Source organism: Macaca thibetana, chromosome 19 (genome assembly GCF_024542745.1).
Source record: "Macaca thibetana thibetana isolate TM-01 chromosome 19, ASM2454274v1, whole genome shotgun sequence".
NCBI lineage: Eukaryota > Metazoa > Chordata > Mammalia > Primates > Cercopithecidae > Macaca > Macaca thibetana.
This window is the reverse complement of record NC_065596.1, coordinates 13,417,239-13,444,460: the sequence shown is the minus strand read 5'-3', so window position 1 is coordinate 13,444,460 and position 27,222 is coordinate 13,417,239. Positions and strand designations below refer to the sequence as shown.

The window sequence follows — 27,222 nt, the reverse complement described above, 5'->3', positions numbered from 1 at the left end:
TTATTTTATTATTTTTTTGTATTTTTAGTAGAGACAGGATTTCACCGTGTTAGCCAGGATGATCTCAATCTCCTGACCTCGTGATCCACCCACCTTGGCCTCCCAAAGTGCTGGGATTACAGGTGTGAGCCACCGTGCCCAACCTTTTTTTTTTTTTTTTTTTTTTTTGAGACAGGGTCTTATTCTTGTCACCCAGTCCAGAGTGCAGTGTTGCCATCTCCGCTCGCTGCAGTGTCAACTTCCTGGGCTCAGGTGATTCTCCCACCTCAGCCTCCCAAGTAGTTGGGACTATAGGCACACGCCACTACACCTGACTTAATATTTATATATTTTTAGTAGAGACAGGATTTCACCATGTTGCCCAGGCTGGTCTTAAACTCCTGGGTTCTAGTGATCTGCCCGCGTCCCACAATGCTGGGATTACAGGTGTTAGCCACCAGGCCTGACCCTAAAAGAGTTTTTTTATATATTCTGGACACTAAATACTTAGCAATAGATGATTTGCAAATAGTTCTTCTAAGAGTTTTCTAGTTTTAGCTCTTATGTTTAGGTCATTGCTCCATTTGAGTTCTGTTTTATTTGTATATGGTGTGAGGTAGGAGTTTAACTTCATTCTTTTCTCTGTGGTTATCCAGTTTTCTTAGCAGTGTTTATTGAAGGCACTATTCTTTTCCCATTGAATGTTCTTGGAATCTTTGTCAAAAATCAATTGAGGATAAGTTTAAGGGTTTATTTCTGGACTCTGATTCTGTTCCATTGATCTGTGTCTCCATTCTTTTGCCAGTACCACTACACTGTTTACATTACTGTACCTTCATAGTAAAATTTGAAATTGAGACATGGGAATCCTCCAGCTTCATTCTTTTTCAAGATTGTTTTGGCTATTCAGGGTGATTGGGAACACTTTTGCCACATTTGCACTCACGTTGTTGTTGTGATGGGCTATTGAAAAGCAAGCTGCTGATGTCATGGGAATTTGCCATAAATCCTTCCACATATGTTTTCTAAGAACAAAGGCATTTCTCTATAAAACCGCAATGCCATTGTCACATCCAAGTAACTTAAAATTATGGCATATGTATTCCACACTCACATTTTCCTAGTTGTCTTTTTTTTTTTTTTTTTTTTTTAAGTAGGATCTCACTTCTGTTGCCTAGACTAGATAGAGTACAGTGGCACCATCATAGCTCACTGCAGCCTCAACCTCCTGGGCTCAAGCAATCCTCCCACCTCAGCCTCCCAAGTAGCTGGGACCACAGGTGGGGGCTACTCTGTCCAGCTCCCCAGTTGTCCTTTATTTATTTTTTTGAGACAGGGTCTTGCTCTGTCACCCAGGCTGGAATACAGTGGCACAGTCATGGCTCATTGCAGTCTCAACCTCCCAGGCTCAAGTGATCCTTCCATCTCAGCCTCCTGAGTCCCTAAGACAACAGGCACACGCTACCACGCTTGCCTAATTTTAAAATTTTTTTGTAGACAGGGTCTTGCTATGCTGCCCAGTCTGATCTCCAACTCCTGGGTTCAAGTGATCCTCCTGCCTTGGCCTCCCAAAGTGCTGGGATTAGAGGTGTGGGTCCGGTCTCCCCAGTTGTCCTTTATAACTTTTTAAAACATTTTTCTTGCGGCTTCAGCCCAGGGTCCCACTTTGCATCGCATTGGGCACTCCCCCCTTTCTTGTCTCCTGTACTCTGGAATAGCTCCCACCGTTTTGGTCTTTCCTGACACTGGCCTGTTTGAGGAGACCAGCCTGGTTGTCCTGTAGCCTGCCCAACAACCTGTCGTTTTCTGTTGTCCCTTGAAGATGGGACTAGGTCAAACATTTTTGCCAAGAATACTACAGATGATGCACCTGTCCCACTGGCAGGCAGGGGCACAGTGCCTGATTGGGCCGGCCCGTTCCTGGCATCGCTAAGTTTCACCATTTGGCTGGAGTGGAGTGGCCACAGGTTTGTGGAATGAATGACTAGTAACAGCTATCATGATGGGTACAGGGAGACAGTGTCGTAATTCACTAGACAACTGCCCTGCCATTAGCCCCATCTGACGGTGAGAACCCGAGTTCCAGAGAGGCTGAGGGACCTGCCTGTGTCACAGTGAACAAATGGCATGGGTGGGGTGTGAACCCGGCGGTCTGGCTACACTGGCCCCATGCAGTCACTGCACTGCACCCATCCAAGAACAGAAGGGCTCAGCCGAGTGGAGCAGAGGCAGCTCCAGCTCTGAGGCCCTGTGGGTTGGCACCGTGCCTGGTGGCCCTGTCTGCCCACCTCAGCGTTCACCGTCTCCCTGTCTCAGCCCTGGTCATCCTGAGGACACAGACTGTATCCCTGCTGTCTGATCAGCCGCTCCCTTGTCCTCAGTGTGGGCTGGGCAGGCAGCGCACCCGGCAATGCTGCCAGGGTGGTTTTGTGGCACTCTGGAAGAATCTGGGGGCACCAACGGCAGGCAGCAGGAGGGCGTCAGGGACCCGGGATCAAAAGAAGGCAGCCGACAGGGCTGTACTGCTCACGCCAGCCTATCTTCTCTCATAGATGAAGATGTGTGTGTCTTTAAGTGCTCGGTGTCCCGAGAGACAGAGTGTAGCCGCGTGGGCAAGCAGTCCTTCATCATCACCCTGGGCTGCAACAGCGTCCTCATCCAGTTCGCCACACCCAACGGTACGTGCCCCTGCTTCCACTCCAGTGACACCAGCCCAGAGCGCCCAGAGCCCTGGTGGGCAGGGGCATGGAGCCTGGCTAAGGAGCGGCCCATGCATCGTTGAGAATGCTCCGCTGCCCTCCAAACCGCATTCCCACATGCAGATATGTCCAGAGGACACTCCACTGCCTGGGGAGACGCTGGATCCCAGACCCTCCCTCACCAGCTCCTTCGCGTCTTGTGGGGCTTGGCTTTTATGTCCCCACCTCCAAGAAGCCCATCCTGACCACCTGGGCCCAGTCCTTCTGGCAGTGGCCAGCCTGGGCCAGCTGTGACTGAAGTTTAGGGGATGGAGTGAGACGAGGTCATAGGGGCAGGAAGAGTTTGCTCAGGGCACAGAGAAGCTACCAGAGGGGCCTAACCGGACCCACCTTGGGGGCACAGGGAGACACAAGATTCCTGACTAGGGATGGGAGAACCCCAGGTGGATGCAGCCGGAGTGGCAGTAGAGGTGTCGAGGATGCCCAGGGCTGGAGACGGTCTGAAGGTCCCGCCTCAGGCTTGATTTACCAGAGAGGTGAAGTGAGCCCAGTGATTGACACGGGCTGGTGCAGGGACAGCTGGAGGTGGGGAGGCTGCCTGCCCATAGCCACTGCCAGCCTCCCCCTTGTCTCAAGGAGGCTGTGCAATGACCCAGATGTACCTCAGGCAGTCTGAGCCCTCAGGGCCACCTGTGTGAAGCTGCCACGCCTGGCTAATTTTTTGTAGAGATGGGTTTTCACTGTGTTGCCCAGACTGGTCTCGAACTCCTGGCTTCAAGTGAGCCGCCCGCCTCAGCCTTCCAAAGTGCTGGGATTACAAATGTGAGCCACTGCACCCGGCCATTTTTTTTTTTTTTTTTTTTGGAGAAAGAATGTCACTCTGTGCCCAGGCTGAAGTGCCCGGGGTTCAAGCAATTCTCATGCCTCAGCCTCCCGAGTAGCTGGAACTACATGTGTGTGCCACCACGCCTGGCTAATTTTTGTATTTTTACTATAGCAGACATAGAATTTTTCTTTCTTTTTTTTTTTTTTTTTTGAGATGGAGTCTTGCTCTGTTGCCCAGGCTGGAGTGCAGTGGCGCAATCTCGGCTCACTGCAAGCTCCGCCTCCCAGGTTCATGCCATTCTCCTGTTTCAGCCTCCTGCGTAGCTGGGACTACAGGTGCCCACTGCCACGCCCGGCTAATTTTTTGTATTTTTAATAGAGACGGGGTTTCACTGTGTTAGCCAGGATGATCTCGATCTCCTGACCTCGTGATCCGCCCGCCTCGGCCTCCCAAAGTGCTGGGATTACAGGCGTGAGCCACCGCGCCTGGCTGACATGGAGTCTTTTCATGTTGCCCAGGCTGGTCTCAAACTCCTGACCTCAAGTGGTCCACCTGCCTCAGCCTCCCAAAGTGCTGGGATTAGAGGCATGAGCCACCACACCCAGCCGTTTCCATTCTTAAGACTTTGTATTTTAATATTTTTTATTTCAGTTCTGTCAGTTTTTAAAAGTTGTGCTAAAATCTACATAACAAAATTTGGTCATTTTAACCCTTTTAAAGTGTGTAGTTTGGTAGCAAGCAGCACATTCACATTGTTGTGCAACTATCACTAACACCCATCTCCAGAACTTGCTCATCCCGAACTGTGTCTTTTACTGTTTTTTGAGATGGAGTCTCGCTCTGTCGCCCAGGCTGGAGTGCAGTGGCATGATCTCGGCTCACTGCAACCACCGTCTCCCAGGTTCAAGCGATTCTCCTGCCTCAGCCCCCCGAGTATCTGGGATTACAGGCACGTGCCACTGTACCCGGCTAGTTTTTTATATTTTTAGTAGAGATGGGGGGGTTTCACCATGTTGACCAGGCTGGTCTTGAACTCCTGACCTCAGGTAATCCGCCTACCTCGGCCTCCCAAAGTGCTAGGATTACATGCGTGAGCAACCATGCCCTGCCGTGTCTTTTAATTTTTAAAGAGATTGTCTTTTAAATATTGTTTTGTTTTTTACTTGATATAATTTAGTGGCTATCATTCTGTTAATAAATGTAGCTTGTATTTTAGTTTAGTTTAGTTTAGTTTTGAGACAGAGTCTCACTCCGTTGCCGAGGCTGGAGTGCAGTGGCGCGATCTTGGCTCACTGCAACCTCCACCTCCCAGGTTCAAGCGATTCTCCCACCTCAGCCTACTGAGTAGCTGGGTTTACAGGCACCCGCCACCACCCCTGGCTAATTTCTGTATTTTAAGTGGAGACAGGGTTTTACCATGTTGGCCAGGCTGGTCTCGAACTCCTGACGTCAAGTGATCCACTCGCCTCAGCCTCTCAAAGTGCTAGGATTACAGGCATGAGCCACCATGCCTGGCTCATTATTTCTTGCAGAGACAGGGTCTTGCTATATTGCCCCGGGTGGCCTCTTAAACTCCTGGGCTCAAGTAGTCCACCCGCCTCAGCCTCCCAATGTCCTGGGATTACAGTTGAGAACCACTGTGCCCAGCCAAATAGATAGAGCCTGTTCTAAAGGGCCACATACCGTTGCATCTCAGGGAAGGGTAGTGATTGGTGATTATCTGCCTTGCTTCTCTTTTCTATTTCTTGTTTTTGTTTTTGTTTTTGTTTTTTAACGTGGCAGGGTCTTGTTATGTTGCCCAGGCTGGTCTCAAAACCCTGACAACTGATCTGCCCACCTCAGCCTCCCAAAGTGCTGGGATTACAGGCGTGAGCCACTGCACCTGGCCTCTGCTGTGCTTTTCTGTGCCCCTGGGGTTTGTCTAGTCCCCTTTTACTGGACATTGCAGTGTCTGCTGCCCCCACACAGATGCTGCCCTGAGCTTCTGGGTGGACTTGGGCTTATTTGCCAGAGCTTCGACTCCCAGGCCAGTGGGCGTGTGCTTGAGAGAGCTTCACCAAGCTGCCCTTTGGTGAGGAATCCCCAGGCCCACTCCCACCAGACACCAGCCCCACGTGCAGGATACCTGTCCTCTTCTCATGTCAGTCACCAGGGTGCAGGCATGGCTGCCCTTCATCTTTTCTTTAAACTTGGAAAATTGTTTTTCGGGGAAGAGAAATCACCAGCCCTATATGTTCAAGGGAGAAACATCAGGACATGTGGCCATCCAGAACCTTCCCTCCCAGATGGCCATATGCCAGGTTGCTGACCGCCCCCCAGTGACTTGGCTTCCCTGTTCCAGATTTCTGTTCCTTCTACAACATCCTGAAAACCTGCCGGGGCCACACCCTGGAGCGGTCCGTGTTCAGCGAGCGGACGGAGGAGTCTTCCGCTGTGCAGTACTTCCAGGTGGGTTACACTTGCCCTCAGCCAGGCCGCCTCCCCCCGGCAGCCCCCCTGCCACCCGCCCGCAGGAGGCCACGCAGCACAGGGAAGGCCCACCCAAGTTCCCGTCCTGGCTCTGTCCCTTACTGGCCATGTAGCCTTGGGCAGGTTTCCTCCGCTGGCTGGGCCTCAGTTTCCTCATCTGTGAAGCGGAGATGCAGGTGCCTGCCTGAGAGGGTTGCTGGAAGGATCTGAGCACAGGTGGAGCTCAGGGCCACAGGCGTTGTGAATAACGGTAGAGCAGTTGCAATGCCCTGAGCGCTCCCTGCATGCCAGGCCCTGGTCTAAGCGCTGTCACGTGCACAGAAGCACTTGGACCCTCCCAACAACGCTAGGAGGTAAGTGCTATTATTGTCCCCATTTTACAGATGAGAAAACTGAGGCTCAGAGAGGTTAAGTGACTTGCTCCAAGTCACACAGCTATTATGCAACAGAGCCGAGATGGGAAGCCAGGTCTGCCTGATGCCAAAGCCTGTGCCCCTGCCCAGGTGCCACGCTGCCTCCCGATCGCCCGTTGTCTTACAGAGAGACACCACACCTCACCTGCCTGGCGCTCTGAGTTCTAGGGCTCTGTTCGATCCGCTTCTCTTCTCCTTTGGGGCCCTCAAGATGGGGCAGGTGGCCCCCGATGCCAGAAGCCTGCCTGTGGCAAATATTGAGTTCCCCTGGGTGGCTTCCAGGTCCAGGCAGCATCCAGCTGTTGCCGTCGGCTGCAGTGATAGTGGTGGTGTCCTCCTGGGGGCTGCCCTCCGGCCTCCTGCTCCCTCTCCTGGAGCTGCTAGTGGGGCCCAGGCAGAGGGTGCATGGCCTCCTGAGGGAGGTTCGTGCCTAAGATGGCCCCTTCCTCTATCACAGGGCTGGCCAGGGCCTTGACTGCCTCGTGCCACCATGTGCCCCGTGCCATTGGTGTGTCTCTGTTCCAGTTTTATGGCTACCTGTCCCAGCAGCAGAACATGATGCAGGACTACGTGCGGACAGGCACCTACCAGCGCGCCATCCTGCAAAACCACACTGACTTCAAGGACAAGGTGAGCGGCCCGTGCACGTGCCCACCTCTCTGCTTCTGCCTTTTTTTTTTTTTTTTTCTTTGCTCATTGATTTTATCTTCAAAAATCTCAGATTAGAAATGCATTTATCCCAGCTACTGTGGAGGCTGAGGCAGGAGGATCGCTTCAGCCCAGGAGTTTGAGGCTTCAGTAAGCTATGATTGCACCACTGCGCTCCAGCCTGGGCCACAGAGCGAGACTCTTGTCTCTTAAAAAAAAACAAAAAAGAAAAACAAATGCATTTAATATATAAACTCAACACAGCATGTACATTATAGACTTGAGAGGCCTCTATCAGTTCTCTCCGAGACAGCTGCTGCCCCTCAGTATGAGGTCTCTTCTTCCAGATTTTTCCCTATGCAGACATCAGCGTATATTTTACAATTATTTTATTGAGCTGGGCAGAGTAGCTCACACCTGTCTGTGATCCTAGCACTTTGGGAGGCCAAGGCAGGAGGATCATTTGAGCCTGCGAGGTTGAAACTGCAGTGAGCTGTGATTGGGGCACTGCTCTCCAGGCTAAGCCCCAGCATGAGACCCTGCCTCAAGAACAAAATTAATAAATAAGCTTTTTAATATCACCAAATAACGTGCACTCATGATTAAAGAGAGAGAGCAGAACAGAGCGTCTGTATTCAAAAGTAGAAATCGACCAGGCACGGTGGTTCATGCCTGTAAATCCCAGCACTTTGGGAGGCTGAGGCAGATGGATCACTTGAGGTAGAAATGTAATCCCTTCTCATCCCATTTACCAGAGTTTTTAGTGTCTATTTTTTTTTTGAGATGGAGTCTTGCTCTGTTGCCCAGGCTGGAGTGCAGTGGTATAATTTTGGCTCACTGCAATCTCTGCCTCCCAGGTTCAAGCGATTCTCCTGCCTCAGCCACCTGAGTAGCTGGGACTACAGGCGCCTACCACCATGCCCAGCTAATTTTTGAGTTTTTGGTAGAGACGGGGTTTCACCATGGTGGCCAGGATGGTCTCGATCTCTTGACCTCGTGATCCGCCCACCTCATCCTCCCAAAATGCTTGGATTACAGGCATGAGCCACCGCACCCGGCTTACTCAGTTTTCGTTTTCTCTTTCTGTTTTTTGGGGTTTTTTTGAGACAGATTATCACTCTGTCCCCCAGGCTGTAGTGCAGTGGCACAATCTCAGCTCACTGCAGCCTCCACCTCCTGGGTTCAAGCAGTTCTTGTGCCTCAGCCACCCAAGTAGCTGGGATTACAGTCATATGCCACCATGCCTGGCTGATTTTTGTATTTTTAGTTGAGATGGGGTTCTGCCATGTTGCCCAGGCTGGTCTCAAACTTCTGCCCTCAAGCAGTTCGTCCACCTCAGCCTCCCAAAGTGCTGAGATTACGGGCGTGAGCCGCCGCATCCAGCCTGTTTTCTCTTTTGAATCAAATGGGAGCCTGTTTTTTTCCTCCGAGTATTTTGGTGATCTCTCCACGTGGATCTTCCTCATCCAGCATCTGGGTCATGCCCCCCTAGCATCGCTTACCATCCCAGAGGATGGCAGGCCCTGGGCCCCAGGGAGGGGTTGTCCTGACACAGGAGGAGTGTCGGCCCCGGCTGGGTCATCCCGAGCCTCCTCCTGGCCGCTGAGGTCTGGGAAGGGCATCCTCTATTGGTGAAGTCCCTTCCCGCTCCCTGAGGATGGAGATTCATTTTCTGATTCATCTGGAGCTCTGAGCGGTACCCTGAGGCCTTCCCACCTGACACCAGCTTCCCTTACAGGCACTCACCGTGCCCAGAACATTTGTCCTTCAAAAGCTCATGCCTGTCACCACCAGGAATGTCTGCCCTTGGTCTGCTCGTGTGGAAGCAGTCCCACAAATCCAGAACAGGTGGTGTGTTCTCCCAGACCCTGGCCTGGACTCTGCCATGAGTGACCATAACAGGGGCCAGTAGCCCTGCGGGGAACCCAGCTGGCCCCGGGGCTTGGGCGGCTCACCTACCCCAGCCAAGACAGGCTGCTTCTCCAGGCACCACGAGTCAGCATGGAACTGGGAGACGCTGCCGCCGACGCCTCGGGCCCTTTCCTCCATGCTAAAACTGCAGTGCAGGCCCTGGAAAAATGCTCTTCAACTGGCAGTGAGCTTCCAGGGGAGGCCCATGCCTCTCGCCCCAGACGATCCGGAGGCCTGCAGGCCCCGGGTTGGGGCCGAGCGGGAGCTTCCCCAGGGCTTCTCCCAGAGGACTGGCCCATGGCTCATCTTGAGTTCTCGCTTCATTTTGACCAACAGTCCATAAAGGGCAAACACTGAGAGTGAAGACCGACCCAGGTGTTGACGCCTCATAACTTGCACATCCCTTATGATCACTGTCACCTCCCGATCACCATCACCTCCTGTGTCTCGCTCTCACCTCCCACTCCTCCCTTAGATCGTTCTTGACGTTGGCTGTGGCTCCGGGATCCTGTCATTTTTTGCCGCCCAAGCTGGAGCACGGAAAATCTACGCGGTGGAGGCCAGCACCATGGCCCAGCACGCCGAGGTCAGTGGCCCGCTGGTGCCCACCCAGCCTCATCCTCACCCATGAGTGCCATTCCGGCCTCAGCCTAGAGAAGCCTGGGAACCCCCAGGAGGCTGGGGACGTTACTTCTGTGCTTTGATCTCTTTGTTGTCCCCAAAACAGTCATTGCAGGGAGGGGCTTCAGGGCCTGGGATGATTTCCCCTCATGACCGGCAGTCAGGGGCACAGGTCATTTCCCTGTTTTCTTTTTTTTTTTTTTTTGCACTGAAACCTTCATTCACAAAGTTCAAAATGTAAAAGCTAAAAAAGAGCAAACAGCGTGCTGTCCTCACCGACCCCTGCTCCCACCCCCTAGCCCCATCACGAGAGAGGAGCTACGGCCATAAAGTCTGAGCAAAGCTGTTCCGTGGCTGTAGACGTGAGCGTCCTCTCACACCAGCAGAGGCTGCACCTTCCTGTCTCTGCTCTACCTCTCCCATGGATCTGGGGTCACCTGGGTCATGGAGGGGCCATCCTTGCTCTGTCTTGCAGCTGCAGAGCACCCCCATGCCCAGCCGTGCCGCTGTTGCTTTAGCTGCATTGTGTCCGTAGTGACATTCAGACTCCTTCCAGGTCTTCACATGGCCGACGCTGCTGTCCTCTAATCCTACCACTTTGGGAGGCTTAGGCGGGCGGATCATCTGAGGTCAGGAGTTTGAGACCAGCCTGACCAACATGGCGAAACCCCGTCTCTACTAAAAATACAAAGAATTAGCCGGGCATGGCGGTGGGTGCCTGTAGTCCCAGCCACTCGGAAGGCTGAGGTGGGAGAATCGCTAGAATCTGGGAGGCAGAGGTTGCAGTGAGCCGAGATGGCGCCACTACCTCCAGCCTGGACAATAGAGTGAGAATCTGTCTCAATTTTTTTTTTTTTTTTTTGGTATTTTTAGTAGAGACAGGGTTTTGCCATGTTGGCCAGACTAGTCTCCCAACTTATGAGCTCAAGCAATCTGCCTGCCTCGGCCTCCCAAACTGCTGGGATTGCAGGCGTGAGGCACCGTGCCTGGCCCACAGTGAGCTCTTAACAGGCTATGGCCAATCGCAGCCATGGTTGGGGCACCAGCGAAGGAGGCAGAGGGGGACCCGATGGCCATGTGCAGGTGGAGGCTGTCCTTTGAGAGGTGGTCTAGGGAGGGCCCCACGGCAGGAAGATGCAGGGAAGCCCACACGGCGCTGCCTGCCTGCAGGTCTTGGTGAAGAGTAACAACCTGACAGACCGCATCGTGGTCATCCCGGGCAAGGTGGAGGAGGTGTCGCTCCCCGAGCAGGTGGACATCATCATCTCGGAGCCCATGGGCTACATGCTCTTCAACGAGCGCATGCTGGAGAGCTACCTCCACGCCAAGAAGTACCTGAAGCCCAGCGGTGAGCATTGCGGGTACACAGGCCGGGCCCCTCAGTGGAGCTCCTGGCTGCCGCAGAGCCAGGCCATCAGTGCTTCAGCTCCCTGCTTGCTGTCGGTGGCCCAGGGTTCAGGGAAGCCTGGGCTTTCCCCACACTCCCACCCCAGCCCCACTCCAGCCAGCTGTGGCTTCTGGAGTCCCGGGCCCCAAACATGGCCAGACACCCAGCTGCCCACCCACCCGCACAGGGTACGGAGGAGCTCCTGGCCCCTCTGCCATCCCATGTCCTGCTCCTGCAGGACAGCCTGTGGCTGCGAGTGGGGATTGGGACAGGTTCTGTGATCAGCAGTTCCCCACCAAGCCCTGTTCTCCTCACAGTCCAGGCGTTGGGGGGTCGAGCATGTGTACAAATGCAGGGGTGTGGCTGCGGGTGTACATGTGTGAGGAGGTGAGGTAGCTGTCTGGCAAGCCCATCTGTCACTTCCCATCCATGCCTCTGGGTATGGCCTCTGGTCACTGGGTGACTGTTTCTTTTTTTTTGAGACAGAGTTTCACTTTTGTTGCCCAGGCTGGAGTGCAGTGGTGCACTGCAACCTCCACCTCCCCAGTTCAAGCGATTTTCATGCTTCAGCCTCCTGAGTAGCTGGGATTACAGGCATGTACCACCATGCCCGGCTAAGTTTTGGATTTTTAGGAGAGACGGGGTTTCACCATGTTGGTCAGGCTGGTCACAAACTCCTGACCTCAGGTGATCCGCCTGCCTCAGCCTCCCAAACTGCTGGAATTACAGGTGTGAGCCACTGTGCCTGGCCTACGTGACTGTTTCTATCTGCCCATCTGTCTTGGGGTCTCTGCAGCCCTGACGCCTGAGGCATGTGTCTGTGGCTCTTCTCATGCTAGGTACATGCATGTCTGAGCATTTCTGTACAGGCAAGCAGCTGTGTGTGTGTGTGGCAGGGGACAGGTCCCCAGCCAGGGTAGCAGCCGTGGGATGGAGCGTGGGCAGCAGCAGGCTGGTAGGGCCTGTGCAGGCAGGGGCGGGGGAAAGCTTCCATCTGGCCCTCCCTGGATCCAGGCCCTAGGGTCCTGGCTGGCTGTGCTCCTGGAGGTGGGAAGTGGTGTCCCACAGCTATGTCCCATGTCTCCGGTGTGAGTATGGGAGGCAAGGCTGCTCCAGGGGCTGTGGGCCCCACTCTCCTCCCCTTCTGCCCTGATAGTGGGGGTGGGGGTGGAGACAGCCCCAGCAGAGGGGGCCCCTTCTGACGGGATGTGAGGCCAGACGGGAGTCAGGCTCTGTGGGCAGCTGCATGCACCCCCCACGGCCCAGCAGCCAGCTTGTGGGGACGGGGGAGGCCGAGCCTGTTGGGGGGGTGCTCCAGGGGTTAAAGGCAGTCCTCCCCTCTCCCAGTCACATGCTCCTGGTCAGCAGGAGCCAGAGGTTCCTTCCAGGCTGGCTCACTTCCCATGGTGCCCCCAGGTCCCCCAGGGCAGAAGCCGCAGCATGTGCATCTCCCTCCCCATTCCAGCAGCTGCAGCCCCGAAGCTCTCGCCTCGGGTACAGCCTGGAGGCGTAAGGAGGAAGCAGAGTCCCACTGATACCTCAGGACCTCCTCCCCCGGCTTGCCAGGCTGGGGGGCCCACATCTGGAGGCCAGGTGCTCCTTTGGGCAGGCGGGGCTGTGGGGCCCTGGCCCTCCCTGCTGCTGGCCCTGACTCATGCGTCTGCCCTTGAGTCACAGAGGGAGGCCCTGCCCTTCCCTCTCAGTCTGTGTGCCCAGACCAGGCAGGCCAAGTGGCCCACCCTGCCGGCTGGGTGCCTGTGCCAGAACCTAGGCAGCCCTGATGGTGTGGATTCAGCTTCCCCCACCTGCTCTTGGCCTCAACTGAGGTCCCCAGTGGTGCTGGGGTAGCCCGGGGCCCACCCTCCCTCTGTCCAGAGCAACTTTGCTTTGCTTTCCCAGCTGCATACGTGCACAGGCGGCAGGGCCTGAGAGGCAGTGCCTGGCCGCATCCTGGGCACTGCCCGCTTCCCTGTGAGGCTCTAGCAGGTCCCTCACAGCTCCCAGGCCTAGTAATGGGACATAAAGATGAGCCACCGGCCTCCCAGTCTCAGGTGGAATCCATAAGCTAGTGCAGGTCAAGTGCCCGTGGTGGTGATGAAACACTCATCAGAATAGGCGCTCGGTGCTGCTGTCACAGGAATGCAGGAACGAATGGATGACAGGCTGGGAGCACCCAGGGTTGGGGGTCTTGATGTCCTTTGATAGCTCTGCCAGGCACTGTGGGATGCGTCACCTGACACCGGCACCCCTCCCTGCCCCACTCCCAGGAAACATGTTTCCTACCATTGGTGACGTCCACCTTGCACCCTTCACGGATGAGCAGCTCTACATGGAGCAGTTCACCAAGGCCAACTTCTGGTGAGTGTGCCCTGGTGTCCCGCCTGGGCCCCACAGCCTGCCTTGTCAGGGACAGCCCAGCTCCCCCGGGGGCCCCCACTCCTCTTTTTCTGAAAGACTTAGGCTAGATGAGGGCTGACTGGGAGAGAAGGCAGGGCTACCCCACCTGCCTCTTCTGCAGCCTTGACTTTGCTGTGGGGCTGGGGCCTGTCCACAGGTACCAGCCATCGTTCCATGGAGTGGACCTGTCGGCCCTCCGAGGCGCCGCGGTGGATGAGTATTTCCGGCAGCCTGTGGTGGTGAGTAGGGCCTCCAGGGCACTGCTGCAGTGATCACTTGCCATTGCTCTGCAGCTGTGCAGCCCTCAGGAAGCTACGACCCCTCTCTGAGCCCTCTCCTCTGCCCTGCACAGAGCTCTCTCACAAAGATTTGGGCCAAAAATGTCAATGCATGTAGACACTTAGCATACAGCAAACATGCAATACATGCGGACCATTATTAGATGAGGCTAAGGCAGGAGGGGCATTTAGGCTCAGGAGTTCAAGATCAGCCTGGGCAACACACAGACACCATCACTAGTTTTAACATTAAAATAGTAAAAACAAAAAAGAACCGTTACTATATGAATTTATCCTTGGTGAGCTGATGTGATTTATTGATTGATTTTACTTGAGATTTTTGATACATCCATGATTCACAAATCAAAAGGAAAAAAAAGCTGGGCATGGTGGCTCACGCCTGTAATCCCAGCACTTTGGGAGGCCGAGGTGGGCAGATCACAAGGTTAGGGGATCGAGACCACGGTGAAACCCCGTCTCTACTAAAAATACAAAAAATTAGCCGGGCGTGGTGGCGGGCGCCTGTAGTCCCAGCTACTAGGGAGGCTGAGGCAGGAGAATGGCATGAACCCGCGAGGCAGAGGTTGCAGTGAGCCGAGATCACGCCACTGCACTCCAGCCTGGGCGACAGAACGAGACTCCGTCTCAAAAAAAGAAAAAAAAAAAAAGATTTATTTTTTGTAAGTAGCATACAATTGGGTTTTTTTTTTTTTTTTTTTTTTTTTTTTTTGAGACAGAGTCTCGCTCTGTCGCCCAGGCTGGAGTGCAGTGGCTGGATCTCAGCTCACTGCAAGCTCCGCCTCCCGGGTTCACGCCATTCTCCTGCCTCAGCCTCCCGAGTAGCTGGGACTACAGGCGCCCGCCACCTCGCCCGGCTAGTTTTTTGTATTTTTTTAGTAGAGACGGGGTTTCACCATGTTAGCCAGGATGGTCTCGATCTCCCGACCTCGTGATCCGCCCGTCTCGGCCTCCCAAAGTGCTGGGATTACAGGCTTGAGCCACCGCGCCCGGCCTACAATTGGGTCTTGAGTTTTTTTTTTTAAACAAGATTGAACATTTTTGTCTTTTAGAATATTTAGACCATTTACATTTAATAAACTTGTGTGGGTATAAATCTATGATCTTTTATTTTTCTATTAATCTGACCTGTTTCTTTACTTTTTTGCCTTCCTTTAAAAAAATAAGTTCTGGGCCGGGCGTGATGGCTCATGCCTGTAATCCCAACATTTTGGGAGGCCGAGGCAGGTGGATCATGAGGTCAGGAGATCGAGACCATTCTGGCTAACAGGGTGAAACCCCGTCTCTACTAAAAATAACAAAACAAATTAGTCAGGCGTGGTGGGGACGCCTGTAGTCCCAGCTATTTGGGAGGCTGAAGCAGGAGAATGGCGTGAACCCGGGAGGTAGAGCTTGCAGTGAGCCAAGATCGGGCCACTGCACTCCAGCCTGGGTAACAGAGTGAGACTCTGTCTCAAAATAAAAAAAAAAAGTTCCGTTTATTCTGTTTTCCCCCTGTTTTTGATGTTTTTCATTTGTTTTGGGAAACTCTTGGACAATCTTGGATAATATCTCTTTAAACACTACCTCTGCCCCATTCTCTTTCTCCTTCTGGGATTCCGATTATATGTACAGTGGAACTTTTCACCATATCTCAGATGATTCTTATACTCTTTTCTGTCTTTTCCATCCTTTTTTTTTTTTTTTTTTTTTTTTTTTGAGACGGAATCTTGCTCTGTTGCCCAGGCTGGAGTGCTGTGGCATGATCTCAGCTCACTGCAACCTCCACTTCCCGGGCTCAAGCAATTCTCAGCCTCTTGAGTAGCTGGGATTACAGGCACTTGCCACCACTCCCAGCTAATTTTTTGTAATTTTAGTAGAGATGGGGTTTTGCTATGTTGGCCAGGCTGGTCTGAAACTCCTGACCTTAGGTGATCCGCTTGCCTTGGCCTCCCAAAATGCTGGGATTATAGACGTGAGCCACCACACCCAGCCCTGCCCCCCATATTTTTTTTTTTTTTGAGACAGAGTCTAGCTCTTTCACCCAGGCTGGTGCGTGCAGTGGCGCAATCTTGGCTCACTGCAACCTCCGCCTCCAGGGTTCAAGCAATTCTCTCGCTTAAGCCTCATGAGTAGCTGGGACTACAGGCATGCACCACCACACCCGCCTAATTTTTGTAATTTTAGTAGAGATGGGGTTTGGACCATGTTGGCCAGGCTGGTCTTGAATTCCTAACCTCAGGTGATCCACCCACCTCAGCCTCCCAAAGTGCTGGGATCACAGGCATGAGCCACCATGCCCAGTGTGTTCAGTCTTTTGTGATATCACTGGGGAGTGAATGAGTGAAAAAAGCAGGAAATATTTTGGTGGTATTATGAAAATTTTGTATTATTATGAGGGTGCCTTGGAAGGGACCACAGTTTGAGAAGTGGCTGCTTCAGGGTACAGCCCTCAGTACTCTTAATGCAAGCCCAGTGGTTAGCCTCATTACCAATATGCTGCTGAACCACCCGTTAGGTTTTATTGTTGTTTTTTGAAACAGGGTCTCACTCCGTTCCCCAGGCTGGAGTACAGTGGCTCAATCACTTCATGGCTTATTTCATCCTCGACCTCCCAGATACAAGTGATCCTCCTGCCTCAGCCTCCCAAGTAGCTGGGACTATAGGAGTGTGCCACCATGCCCAGCCAATTTATTTTTTTGTAGACGTGGGGCCTTACTGTGTTACCCAGGCTAGTCTTGAACTCCTGACCTCAGGTGATCCGCCCACCTCGGCCTCCCAAAGTGCTCGGATTATAGGCGTAAGCCACTGCACCTGGCCTTAAGCCTCTTATTAGCAGCTTTCTGCTTGGTGTCTTAGCCTCTGATGCCCTGCCCCACTTGAAGCTCAGGAGTTGGCCAATTTCACAAGTGCACTGAGTGTGCACCACCCACCCTGCCCTCCTGCACTTATTTCCCTTTGCTTTGACATCACGGCCCCTTGAGTCCAAGCTGCCTTGGTAACCTAGAGCTCCCATTTTGCTTTCCCCACCCAGGGAAGCTGCTGAAAGGTCGAGGTGGCCGTTTCCTGCCCTCCCCATGGAGAAAGGCAGAGGCCAGAAAGGGCTCCCTCCAGAAACGGCACTTCCCTCCTTTCCAGGAGCTTGATCCCCAAAGTCCTGGCGGCTCTGGTTGGTCACCAGTGCTTCCAACAACTGGTTTATTCTTTTTTTATATTTTATCCGGTTGACAGAGTTCATGGCAGGTGTGTTAGTCAGATATAAACATCGCTGGGAGTGGACAGCAGCAACAGTGTTGTTGATGATGTTTTTAAGAGACAGGGTCTCCCTGTGTTTCCCAGGCTTGATTCAGTCTTGGGCTTAAGCAATCCTCCTGCCTCAGCCTCCTGAGTAGCTGGAGTTACAGGCATGCAATTCCACATCCGCCTAGCACTTAGTTCTTTAACTTGCTTTTTTGGTTAACTTGCTTAATGATTTAGCTTGGAGATCTTTCCCCATCTGTTCATAAAGAGCCTCTTCATTCTCACGACTGCATGGTCTTTGATGGGTGAGCCATCATTGGTTTAATTAGATGGTTTCCAGTGTGTCGCTACCACGGACAATCTGTAATTATACATGTAAGTTTGTTGATGTATTCATGTATCTGGAGGTTAAATTCCTGTAGTGCCAAATCTTTTATGTGGATAAACACTTGTCATTTTGAGAGCTATCACCTAATTGCCCTTGGTGGCGTTGTGCCAGTTCACCCTTCTTGCAGCGTGTCTGAGAAGAGCAAGCTAGTTTTAGCTGCACAGCCTAGAAGCCGTGGCCAGACCTAGGGGGAGGGGCAGGGCTCTCCCCTTCCATGTCGGCCTTGGCACCAGATGCCAGGTCACACCTGTTGTCTCTCCCAGGACACATTTGACATCCGGATCCTGATGGCCAAGTCTGTCAAGTACACGGTGAACTTCTTAGAAGCCAAAGAAGGAGATTTGCACAGGTACCGGCACCCACACTCCATCCTCCCAGGCCTGCCTCAGGCCGAAGGTCAGGGCCACTGACATCCTGCCGTCCCAGGGCAGGTGGTGGGCGGGGGCCCCGGGCCTCTGCACCTGGCACCCCCTCTTCTCTCTTGGCAGCGCCTGTCTGGCTTCCCCAGCAGCCACTGCCCTTTGCCTTCCAGGATAGAAATCCCATTCAAATTCCACATGCTGCATTCAGGGCTGGTCCATGGCCTGGCTTTCTGGTTTGACGTTGCTTTCATCGGCTCCATGTGAGTGCCGCAGAGCAGCCTGTGCTGCCTCCTCCCCACTCCCAGGGCTTCCTGCAGCTGCAACCTGACTGGGAGGGTGGAACGTGGCTCCAGGTTCCACCATCCCTTCCAATGGGAGTGAGAGCCTGTCTCAGAGCAAGAGACTGTTGTGGGTGGGGTGTGTGTGTGTCCTGTGTGTCCTGTGTTCCCAGTGTCTGTCCCTCATGGGCCTGTGTCTGTCTCTTGGCACATGTCAGGGTGAGCAGGGATCTCGTGGCTGCAGGTCCCTCGTGTGTACATGTATGCCTGCTCATGTATGTGTCTGGGAATGCCTGGGGGCCAGCCCGTCCCGGGGGTCCCTGGCAGAGGGGGCAGGTGCTTGGGGAGGACTCAAGGCATACAAGGTGGTGGCTCCAGTGATGGCGCTGGCCCAGTCAAGTGTGTGCCTGTCCCTGCTCCACAGAATGACCGTGTGGCTGTCCACAGCCCCGACAGAGCCCCTGACTCACTGGTACCAGGTGCGGTGCCTGTTCCAGTCACCACTGTTCGCCAAGGCAGGGGACACGCTCTCAGGGACATGTCTGCTTATTGCCAACAAGAGGTGTGACTGCTCCCTGGGGCTGGTGGTGGGGGGCAGGGGTCCATCTTCCCAGCCACTCACGCCGCGGCCTGCACCCTCTCCACAGACAGAGCTACGACATCAGTATTGTGGCCCAGGTGGACCAGACCGGCTCTAAGTCCAGTAACCTCCTGGATCTAAAAAACCCCTTCTTCAGGTAGGAGGGGCACCCTACCTGCACGGGGTTGGGGCGCCCCGGCCCTGCAGCCCCCTTGCCCCTGCCCATGGCTCTGTCTCTGCCACAGATACACGGGCACGACACCCTCACCCCCACCCGGCTCCCACTACACATCTCCCTCGGAAAACATGTGGAACACAGGCAGCACCTACAACCTCAGCAGCGGGATGGCCGTGGCAGGTGAGCAGGGCACGCCCCAATGCCCAGCCAACCCGGGAGGCCGCCCTCACTGCAGGCCTGGCCCCTCTGCCTCCAGCCCTGACGTCTCCCCTCTCTGGGCACAGGGATGCCGACCGCCTACGACCTGAGCAGTGTTATTGCCAGTGGCTCCAGCGTGGGCCACAACAACCTGATTCCTTTAGGTGAGTGTCCCCCAGGGCCAGGGTCAGCAGAGAGCCACGCCCAGGACTGCCCAGAGGCCGGGAAGGGCCTGTGGCAACCAGGGTCAGCCTGTGCTTGGTCCTTTCGCCTTTTCCTCTTCCAGGGGGCTCTCGGCCGAGGCCCTCCGTCCTCTCTGCCTCGCTCTGCAGCCTGCTGCTGCGCATGGGCTGGGTGGCTGGGGGCGGTGACGCCGTCTCCCTTCCTTCTTTCCTCCCTCTTGCTGCGCAGCCAACACGGGGATTGTCAATCACACCCACTCCCGGATGGGCTCCATAATGAGCACGGGGATTGTCCAAGGTAATGAGGGTGGCGGGGGCAGGGCCCGTGGGGGCCGAGCTAGCGTGTGAGTCGCCATCCTCTGTCCGGCCGCCCGCCTGCCCTCTTGCCTGCCCTTTCTCTCTGTGACTCTGCCTGGGGGCTGGGTGGGCCAGGGCAGCCCCTCACTGCCATCGCCTGCCCCACAGGGTCCTCCGGCGCCCAGGGCAGCGGTGGTGGCGGCACCAGTGCCCACTATGCAGTCAACAGCCAGTTCACCATGGGCGGCCCTGCCATCTCCATGGCGTCGCCCATGTCCATCCCGACCAACACCATGCACTACGGGAGCTAGGGGCCTGCCCCGCGGACTGACAGCACCAGGAAACCAAATGATGTCCCCGCCCGCCCCCCCGCCGGGCGGCTTTCCCCCTTGTACTGGAGAAGCCCGAACACCCGGTCACAGCCCTCTTTGCTATGGGAACTGGGACACTTTTTTACACGATGTTGCCGCCATCCCCACCCTAACCCCCACCTCCTAGCCCTGAGCGTGTGTCGCTGCCATATTTTACACAAAATCATGTCGTGGGAGCCCTCATCCCCCTCCTGCCCGCTCCACCCTGACCTGGGATTGTCATCTGTTGGAACAGGCGCCATGGGGCCTGCCAGCCCTGCCTGCCAGGTCCCTTAGCACCTGTTCCCCTGCCTGTCTCCAGTGGGAAGGTAGCCTGGCCAGGCGGGGCCTCCCCTTCGACGACCAGGCCTTGGTCACAACGGACGTGACATGCTGCTTTTTTTAATTTTATTTTTTTACGAAAAGAACCAGTGTCAATCCGCAGACCCTCTGTGAAGCCAGGCCGGCCGGGCCGAGCCAGCAGCCCCTCCCCCTAGACTCAAGAGGCGCCGCAGGGAGGGGTGGCCCCGCTGAGGCTTCAGGGGCCCCCTCCCCACCAAAGGGTTCACCTCACACTTGAATGTACAACCCACCCCACTGTCGGGAAGGCCTCCGTCCTTGGCCCCTGCCTCTTGCTGCTGTCCTGTCCCCGAGCCCCTGCAGTCCCCCCAGCTCCCCCCACCCAGAGTTAGAGCAGGTGGCTGCAGGCCTTGGGCCCGGAGGGAAGGCCACTGCCGGCCACTTGGGGCAGACACAGACACCTCAAAGATCTGTCACGGAAGGCGTCCTTTTTCCTTGTAGCTAATGTTAGGCCTGAGTAGCTCCCCTCCATCCTTGTAGACGCTCCAGTCCCTACTACTGTGACGGCATTTCCGTCCCTCCCCTGCCTGGGAAGGGACCTTGCAGGGACCTCTCCCTCCAGAAAAAAAAAAAAGAAAAAGAAAGAAAAAATAAACAAGGAAACGTGTTACAGCACAGGCAGTTTTCTTCTCCTTCTGCTCCCCTGTTTCTGACACCCCCAAACTCAGATGCTGGAGCTCAGGCCCGGACCCAGGCCCGCCATATGTGCACCCAGGCAGGAGCGGGTGCTGTCCAGGCTGGGGCGCCCCCTTGGCTCGCTCTCCTGTTCCAGGGGAGCCATGGGAGGGAAAGCAGGTGGCCCAGGGGGATATGGGGGCCCCAGCCCTGTCCCAAAGCTCCCTGCTCGGCTGCCCCTCTCCCGCCTTTATATAAATTCTCTGAATCACCTTTGCATAGAAAATAAAAGTGTTTGCTTTGTAAGAAAAGTCTGGAAAGTAGCAGAGTCATCTCAAGGTGTCAAGGGAGCCTTCAGTCATCATCTGGGGGGCAGGACAGGCAGAGGGGTTGGTCCACTTAGGTGTTGCCTGAAAGAAAGAATTGTCTGGGAGTGTCCCCAGAACCTCTTACCTTGACTGGGGGTGGGAGGGCAGCCCCCTTAGCCCAGCTGGGAACAGTCCTTACCTGTGGGACCCGGGCCTTTCTAGGAGGGGGCCATGGACTGAGGCAGGGTAGGGGGCAGCGGGATGTTTGAGGGCAGAGATGTGATTTGGGGTGGAGGAGCCACCTTCTCCGGAGGCAGCGACTGGAAGAAGTACAACTGCACAAGACCCCTGGGGTCAGAGGCAGGGCCAGCGCACACCCCCCCCCCGCCCCTCAGCCCCACCTGAGGTACACCTGTGGCCACCCCAGACCTGTACCTTACAGCCCACGGCCAGGAGTGCATGGAGCAGCACAACCGCAGACAGCAGCACCATGGCCACCAGCCTAGTGTCCTCACGGACCACAGGCCAGAGGGTGAATACCAGCCCGGTGGCCGACAGGCCCAGGGCCAGTGCCCCAAAAAGCCACTGCAGCCAAGGCACAGGGATGAGCCACAGGACCTGGGAGCAACACGGCGGCAGGTGACCATGCCAGTCCCCACAGCCACCACCCACTCCGCACCAGGCCACCCTCACCACCATGGGAGTGAGGCAGCAGGTGACCATGCCAGTGTCCCCACACAGCCGCCACCCACTCCGCGCCAGGCCACACTCACCACCATGGGGATGAAGACAAAGAGGGAGTAGCCGTAGACGCACACGGTCTCCAGGAAGGTGTAGGGCCCCATGCGCTCCCGGACACCCTTGCGCCACCGCAGAAAACCCCACAGGGCCAGGGGCACCAGCCACGCGTAGCAGTAGATGCTGATGCCTGCCACGGTCACTGGGGGCAAGGTGAGCAGTCACCCCCTGCCCCCCGGGGCCCTGCCAGGCATCGGTCCTGCCCGCCTGCTTACCCTTGTGGAACTGGGGGCTGTAGTGGATGGAGGGGTCTCTCCTCTGGGCCAGCACCAGCGTCAGGTTGCCAGTGACAGCCAAGACGAAGGCCAACGTGGCACAGATCCAGAAGGGGCCTGAGGATGGGGGGCACAGTCAGAGTCCCCCCACCTGTGACCTCCCTGCAGCTCATTTACTCCAGTGGTAATGCCGCCCTGCAGTTCATGCAAGTTCCTGCCATGAAGCTTATGCTGTTTCTGGAACCCTCTTTTCCTAGGTCTCCCCTACCCCTCCCGTTGCCAACAAGGCTCATTCCCTCACCCTGCTCAGGGAGGCCTGCCCTGCTGCACCCTGCAAAACAGCAAGGCCGCTCCTCCTATATGCTCTCTACCCGCCACCCTCTGCAGTCCTTCATGTCTGTCTCCCTGAACAGCAGGTAAGTCACACTCTCTGAGTGACTGATTTGTCCTCAGCTGTACACTGGTGTCTGCAACTCAGGCCACATTTGTTGAGTGATCCATCAAGGAACCAAATGTACCTCACTCACCATACAGATCTGGCCGATTCCGCAGATGGTGCCGCACAAAGTTGTGGCCAGGCCGGGGCAGCAGTGAGCCTTTGATCCGGTTCAGGACCTGGGGGCAAGGCCGAGGTCAAGGATGGAGGCCTGCCAGGAGCTTCTCCCTTGTCCTGAGAGGCTCCTTCCCTGCTGACCTCCACCCTCCTGTCTCCATGCCCCACCTGAAAGAACTCAGCCTTTCCCTCTTTTTTTTTCTTTTTTTAGACAGAGTCTCACTCTGTCGGCCAGGCTGGATAGAGTGCAGTGACACGATCTCTGCTCACTGCAACCTCTGCCTCCTGGGCTCAAGCAACTCTCCTGGCTCAGCCACCTGGGTAGCTGGAATTACAGGCGTGTGCCACCACGCCCGACTAATTTTTGTATTTTTAGTAGAGACAGGGTTTTGCCATGTTGACCAGGCTGGTCTCAAACTCCTGACCTCAGGTAATAAGCCCACCTCAGCCTCCCAAAGTGCTGGGATTACAGGCGTGAGCCACTGCGCCCAGCCCCAGCCCCCTTTTTCTTTTTGAGATGGAGTGTCACTCTGTCCTCCCAGCTGGAATGCGGTGACATGATCTTGGCTCACTGCCACCTCCGCCTCCCAGATTCAAGCGATTCTCATGCCTCAGCCTCCTGAGTAGCTGGGACTACAGGCCATGCGCCACCATGCCTGGCTAATTTTTGTATTTTTAGTAGAGACGGGGTTTCACCATGTTGACCAGGCTGGTCTCGAACTCCTGACCTCAAGTGATCCACCACTTCGGCATCCCAAAGTGCTAGGATTACAGGTGCCCAACCACTGCACCTGGCTAATTTTAATATTTTTGTTTTGTTTTGTTTTGGTTTGGTTTTTTGAGACAGAGTCTCACTCTGTCGCCCAGGCTGGAGTGCAGTGGCGCCATCTTGGCTCACTGCAAGCTCCGCCTCCCGAGTTCACGCCATTCTCCTGCCTCAGCCTCCCAAGTAGCTGGGACTACAGGCGCCTGCACCCACACCCTAATTTGTTTGTATTTTTAGTAGAGACGGGGTTTCACCGTGTTAGCCAGGATGGTCTCGATCTCTTGACCTCGTGATCTGCCTGCCTTGGCCTCTCAAAGTGCTGGGATTACAGGTATGAGCCACCACGCCCGGTCTAATTTTTGTATTTTTATTTTACTTATTTATTTATTTTGAGACAGAGTCTCACTCTTTTTGCCCAGGCTGGAGTGCACTGGCGTGATCTCGGCTCACTGCAACCTCTGCCTCGCAGGTTCAAGCGATTCTCCTGCCTCAGCCTCCAGAGTAGCTGAGATTACAGGGCCTCAACACCAAGCCTGGTTGATTTTGTTGTATTTTTAGTAGAGATGGGGTTTCACCATGTTAGCCAGGCTGGTCTTGAACTCCTGAGCTCAGGTGATCTGCCCACCTCGGTCCCCCGAAGTGCTGGAATTACAGGCGGGGAGCTACTGCCCCCAGCCCATCTTTGATCTTCTGCATATGCTGTTCCCTTTGCCTGGAACATACTTCAGCTCCCCTCCCCCATTCCCCAGGAAGCGTTCCTTCTCCTTTAGGTTTCAGCCAATTCCTCACGTCCTCCACGAGGTCTTCCTCTAACCCACGAGATTGTGTGTGTCCCCTGTGTTCCTACAGTCCCGATCCATAACCAGTCCCACCATAACCCTTTGAGAGCACCACAGTTCCTTCACCCGCACTCGCCATCACCAGCACCCTGCCCAGGGAAAGTGTGGCTGAACCCTGAGCATAACTCTGAGCCCCACCTCACCTGCCTCCCCAGGCCTGACCTGTGAGGTGTCCACGTCAAAGAAGCTCTGATAGTAGCTGAAGGTCCAGAATCCGGGCTGCTGCTGCTGCTTCTCCTGCAGGAGCTGCACATTGCGGGCATTCAGCGCCTGCCCCGACAGCGTGGATCAGCTGGGAGCTGCACAGAGGCAGGACACAGGGACTCACCGCGGCCTTGTCACTCTCCTCCTCCACCTCATCCTCGGCTCCATAGCTGCCACCTGAGCCCACGGCCACAGCCACGTGCCCTTGTGGGGTCAGCTGATCACTTCTGCTGGTTGTGGCTGCATCTGGGGTCTCAGCCAGAAGATTAGTGGCCTCCTCGAATTCTGTGGAGCAGGGACATGGGACACACGCACGCTTGAGGGGTGGAAAGAATTCGACTGGGCTCCAGCCAAGTCAATGCTCATCTGGGAGCGGAGGCTCTGCTAAGCCACTGATCTCCCCCAAGGTGGGGGGCCCAACTTCCTCAGTTTGGAGGCATCCGGAGGGCGTCTGTTCCCTTCCTCCTAAAGTGGAACTGCAACTTAGGGTTGGCCCTGGGATGGGGTCAGGGTCTGGAGACATGAGGCTCGGGTTTGAGGTCTGAGTTCAGGGCGGGGGCGGGGTTCGGGTCAGGGATGGGTCTCCCTCCTGGGTCAGGGTTCACAGCCGCCTAGGGTTCGGGGTAGAGAAGTTGGAAGCCGCATGGGGGGTAGGTTCTGGCAAGGGGCGGGAGTAGGAGATCCGGCCTCGTCGGGGCCGCACTCACCGTGGAAGGTCAGCTCGTCAGCCGATGCCATGGTCGTTCAGGGGCGTCTCCGCATCCCTCGCTGAGGACAGAGACCGGTCAGGCACGCTCCCCCCACGCCCCCACGCCGGTCCCTCGGCCCCCAGCCCTACCTGGCGGCCAGCTGCACCCACGGAAGCTTGAACTCGTCGCCCCGTCGCCACAGGTGCGCTCCGCCCTCCTCACCGGAGGCCACCTGGGCCGGCGTGGCTGGGGCTCTCTGCGACTGCGCAGCTGGCCTACCCGTCAGAATCTACCCGACTCGGACCGGACAGCAACATCCGGCGCCGGTCCTCTTTCTATCCTTTCCCGCTGGGAAGCCACTTCCGGTAAAGTTGGCGCTTGCGCAGAAGCGCCTCCCGGGCTTTTAACTTCGGGTATCAAGAGTTTCTTTCCGGAGCAAGGACCCCCAAGACGGAAGAGGATGGCCGCGGCGGCTCTGAGGAGATTTTGGTCCCGGCGCCGCGCAGAGGCGGGCGACGCTGCAGCGGCGAAGCCGGGAGTGTGGGCGCGGCTGGGTGAGTAGCGGCGGAAGGCGGCAGGGTGAGTGGCCGCCGCTGCCAGATCACTCTTACCGCGCTCCTCTCCCCTCAGGGTCCTGGGCCCGCGCGCTGCTCCGGGACTACGCCGAGGCCTGCAGGGACGCGGCGGCGGAGGCTAGTGCCCGGCCGGGGCGCGCGGCCGTGTATGTGGGGCTGCTGGGCGGCGCGGCGGCCTGCTTCACGCTGGCGCCTAGCGAGGGTGCTTTCGAGGAGGCGCTGCTGGAGGCGTCGGGGACCCTCCTGCTGCTGGCGCCGGCCACCCGCAACCGCGAGTCCGAAGCCTTCGTGCAGCGGCTGCTCTGGCTGCGGGGCCGTGGCCGCCTGCGCCACGTCAACCTAGGGCTCTGCTCCCTGGTGTACGAGGCGCCCTTCGACGCCCAGGCCAGCCTCTACCAGGCGCGCTGCCGCTACCTGCAGCCCCGCTGGACCGACTTCCCCGGCCGGGTCCTGGACGTGGGCTTCGTGGGTCGCTGGTGGGTGCTGGGGGCCCGGATGCGCGACTGCGACATCAACGACGACGAATTCCTGCACCTGCCGGCGCATTTGCGGGTGGTCGGGCCCCAGCAGCTGCATTCCGAGACCAACGAGCGGCTCTTCGATGAGAAGTACAAGCCTGTCGTGCTCACCGACGATCAGGTGGACCAGGCGCTGTGGGAGGAGCAGGTCTTGCAGAAGGAAAAAAAGGACAGGCTCGCCCTGAGCCAGGCCCACTCGCTGGTGCAGGCGGAGGCCCCGAGATGAAACCCGGAGGCCCCCGAGTCCTGGCAAACTGCTTGCCTGGGGTAGTGCAGCTGTGAGTGTGCCTCACCTGCAGAACAACTGACATGATGTGCAAAGTGTTTTCTCACTGGATTTGCGCAAGTTTGGGGAGCCTTTCTGCCCCCCGTCTTTGTTCTTTATTAGCTGAAGCTAATTCCGAGCCACCTTGGTCCAGGAGTTGGGACAGCAGAACCACTTGACACATGTTCATCACTGGCAGAGCTGGTCATGAGCCTTTTATATAAGCCTTTTTCATTGGGCCTCAGAGGCCCTCCTTAAGGAGGTACCACAGTGGTCAGGTGACTTGCAAACTCTTCTAAGACCACTTAGATTCTCTTTTTAAAGTTTGGGTTGTGGCCTGGCGTGGTGATGCACGTCTGTAATCCCAGCATTTTCCAAATAGAGGCAAGAGGATCGCTTGAGGCCAGCCCGAGTAACATAGCAAGACTCCGACGCTACAAAAAAAGAATAATAATTAACTAAATAAAATTTGAGCTGAAATGTTTTTATTCTGTGATCTGTTCTCTTTCGTTTTGTTTTCCTTTTTTTTTTTTTTTTTTTTTTTTTTTTGAGACGGAGTCTCGCTCTGTCGCCCAGGCTGGAGTGCAGTGGCGCCATCTCGGCTCACTGCAAGCTCCGCCTCCCGGGTTCCCGCCATTCTCCGGCCTCAGCCTCCCGAGTAGCTGGGACTACAGGCGCCCGCCACTGCGCCCGGCTAATTTTTTTTTCTATTTTTAGTAGAGACGGGGTTTCACCATGGTCTCGATCTCCTGACCTTGTGATCCGCCCGCCTCGGCCTTCCAAAGTGCTGGGATTACAGGCGTGAGCCACCGCGCCCGGCCTTTTTTTTTTTTTTTTTG

General features: G+C 55.7%; 3 protein-coding genes across 5 annotated transcripts in view; 2 read left to right on the top strand and 1 right to left on the bottom strand.

Annotated features, from left to right (window-relative positions):
• The window catches only part of CARM1 (coactivator associated arginine methyltransferase 1), a 52,435-nt gene extending 31,476 nt beyond the window's left edge, over window positions 1-20,959 (top strand). The window contains exons 2-16 of one of the 2 annotated variants that reach the window (XM_050770325.1): window positions 2,532-2,657; window positions 5,846-5,952; window positions 6,912-7,016; window positions 9,421-9,531; window positions 10,737-10,914; window positions 13,221-13,311; window positions 13,508-13,589; window positions 17,517-17,602; window positions 17,786-17,875; window positions 18,318-18,455; window positions 18,541-18,630; window positions 18,719-18,831; window positions 18,936-19,013; window positions 19,261-19,329; window positions 19,497-20,959. In XM_050770325.1, coding sequence (XP_050626282.1) covers window positions 2,532-2,657; window positions 5,846-5,952; window positions 6,912-7,016; window positions 9,421-9,531; window positions 10,737-10,914; window positions 13,221-13,311; window positions 13,508-13,589; window positions 17,517-17,602; window positions 17,786-17,875; window positions 18,318-18,455; window positions 18,541-18,630; window positions 18,719-18,831; window positions 18,936-19,013; window positions 19,261-19,329; window positions 19,497-19,639 — 1,607 coding nt within the window. In that variant the 3' untranslated portion in view covers window positions 19,640-20,959. The remainder of the gene's footprint in view (window positions 1-2,531; window positions 2,658-5,845; window positions 5,953-6,911; window positions 7,017-9,420; window positions 9,532-10,736; window positions 10,915-13,220; window positions 13,312-13,507; window positions 13,590-17,516; window positions 17,603-17,785; window positions 17,876-18,317; window positions 18,456-18,540; window positions 18,631-18,718; window positions 18,832-18,935; window positions 19,014-19,260; window positions 19,330-19,496) is intronic. The other variant, XM_050770326.1, reaches the window with a different exon arrangement.
• YIPF2 (Yip1 domain family member 2) lies at window positions 20,070-25,325 on the bottom strand. 2 transcript variants are annotated; one of them, XM_050770674.1, is made up of 9 exons: window positions 25,175-25,325; window positions 25,044-25,104; window positions 24,461-24,621; window positions 24,295-24,378; window positions 22,502-22,589; window positions 21,975-22,091; window positions 21,735-21,901; window positions 21,397-21,579; window positions 20,070-21,063 (listed from the first exon to the last, which is right to left on the bottom strand). In XM_050770674.1, the coding sequence occupies exons 2-9, from the start codon at window positions 25,072-25,074 to the stop codon at window positions 20,983-20,985; spliced, it is 912 nt and encodes a 303-aa protein (XP_050626631.1). In that variant the 5' UTR covers window positions 25,075-25,104; window positions 25,175-25,325; the 3' UTR covers window positions 20,070-20,982. The 2 variants fall into 2 exon arrangements, with proteins under 2 accessions (XP_050626631.1, XP_050626630.1); XM_050770673.1 differs by lacking the exon at window positions 20,070-21,063 and adding an exon at window positions 21,161-21,296.
• Window positions 25,326-25,401: 76 nt separating this feature from the next.
• On the top strand, window positions 25,402-26,863 carry TIMM29 (translocase of inner mitochondrial membrane 29). The gene is made up of 2 exons (XM_050770720.1): window positions 25,402-25,579; window positions 25,656-26,863. Exons 1-2 carry the CDS (start codon window positions 25,486-25,488, stop codon window positions 26,342-26,344), a joined length of 783 nt encoding a protein of 260 aa, XP_050626677.1. The 5' UTR covers window positions 25,402-25,485; the 3' UTR covers window positions 26,345-26,863.
• The last annotated feature ends 359 nt before the right edge of the window (window positions 26,864-27,222 follow it).

What these genes read in the sequence shown, in the direction of transcription:
- YIPF2 (XM_050770673.1), bottom strand. Translation starts at nt 25,074, where the DNA reads ATGGCATCGGCTGACGAGCTGACCTTCCACG. An exon ending in TTGTCTTCATCCCCATGGTG is followed by an intron (nt 21,580 to 21,734) that starts GTGAGTGTGGCC and finishes TGTTGCTCCCAG; the next exon opens with GTCCTGTGGCTCATCCCTGT. An exon ending in TCCTGGCCGTGGGCTGTAAG is followed by an intron (nt 21,297 to 21,396) that starts GTACAGGTCTGG and finishes GGTCTTGTGCAG; the next exon opens with TTGTACTTCTTCCAGTCGCT.
- TIMM29 (XM_050770720.1), top strand. Translation starts at nt 25,486, where the DNA reads ATGGCCGCGGCGGCTCTGAGGAGATTTTGGTCCCGGCGCCGCGCAGAG. An exon ending in GGGAGTGTGGGCGCGGCTGG is followed by an intron (nt 25,580 to 25,655) that starts GTGAGTAGCGGC and finishes CTCTCCCCTCAG; the next exon opens with GGTCCTGGGCCCGCGCGCTG.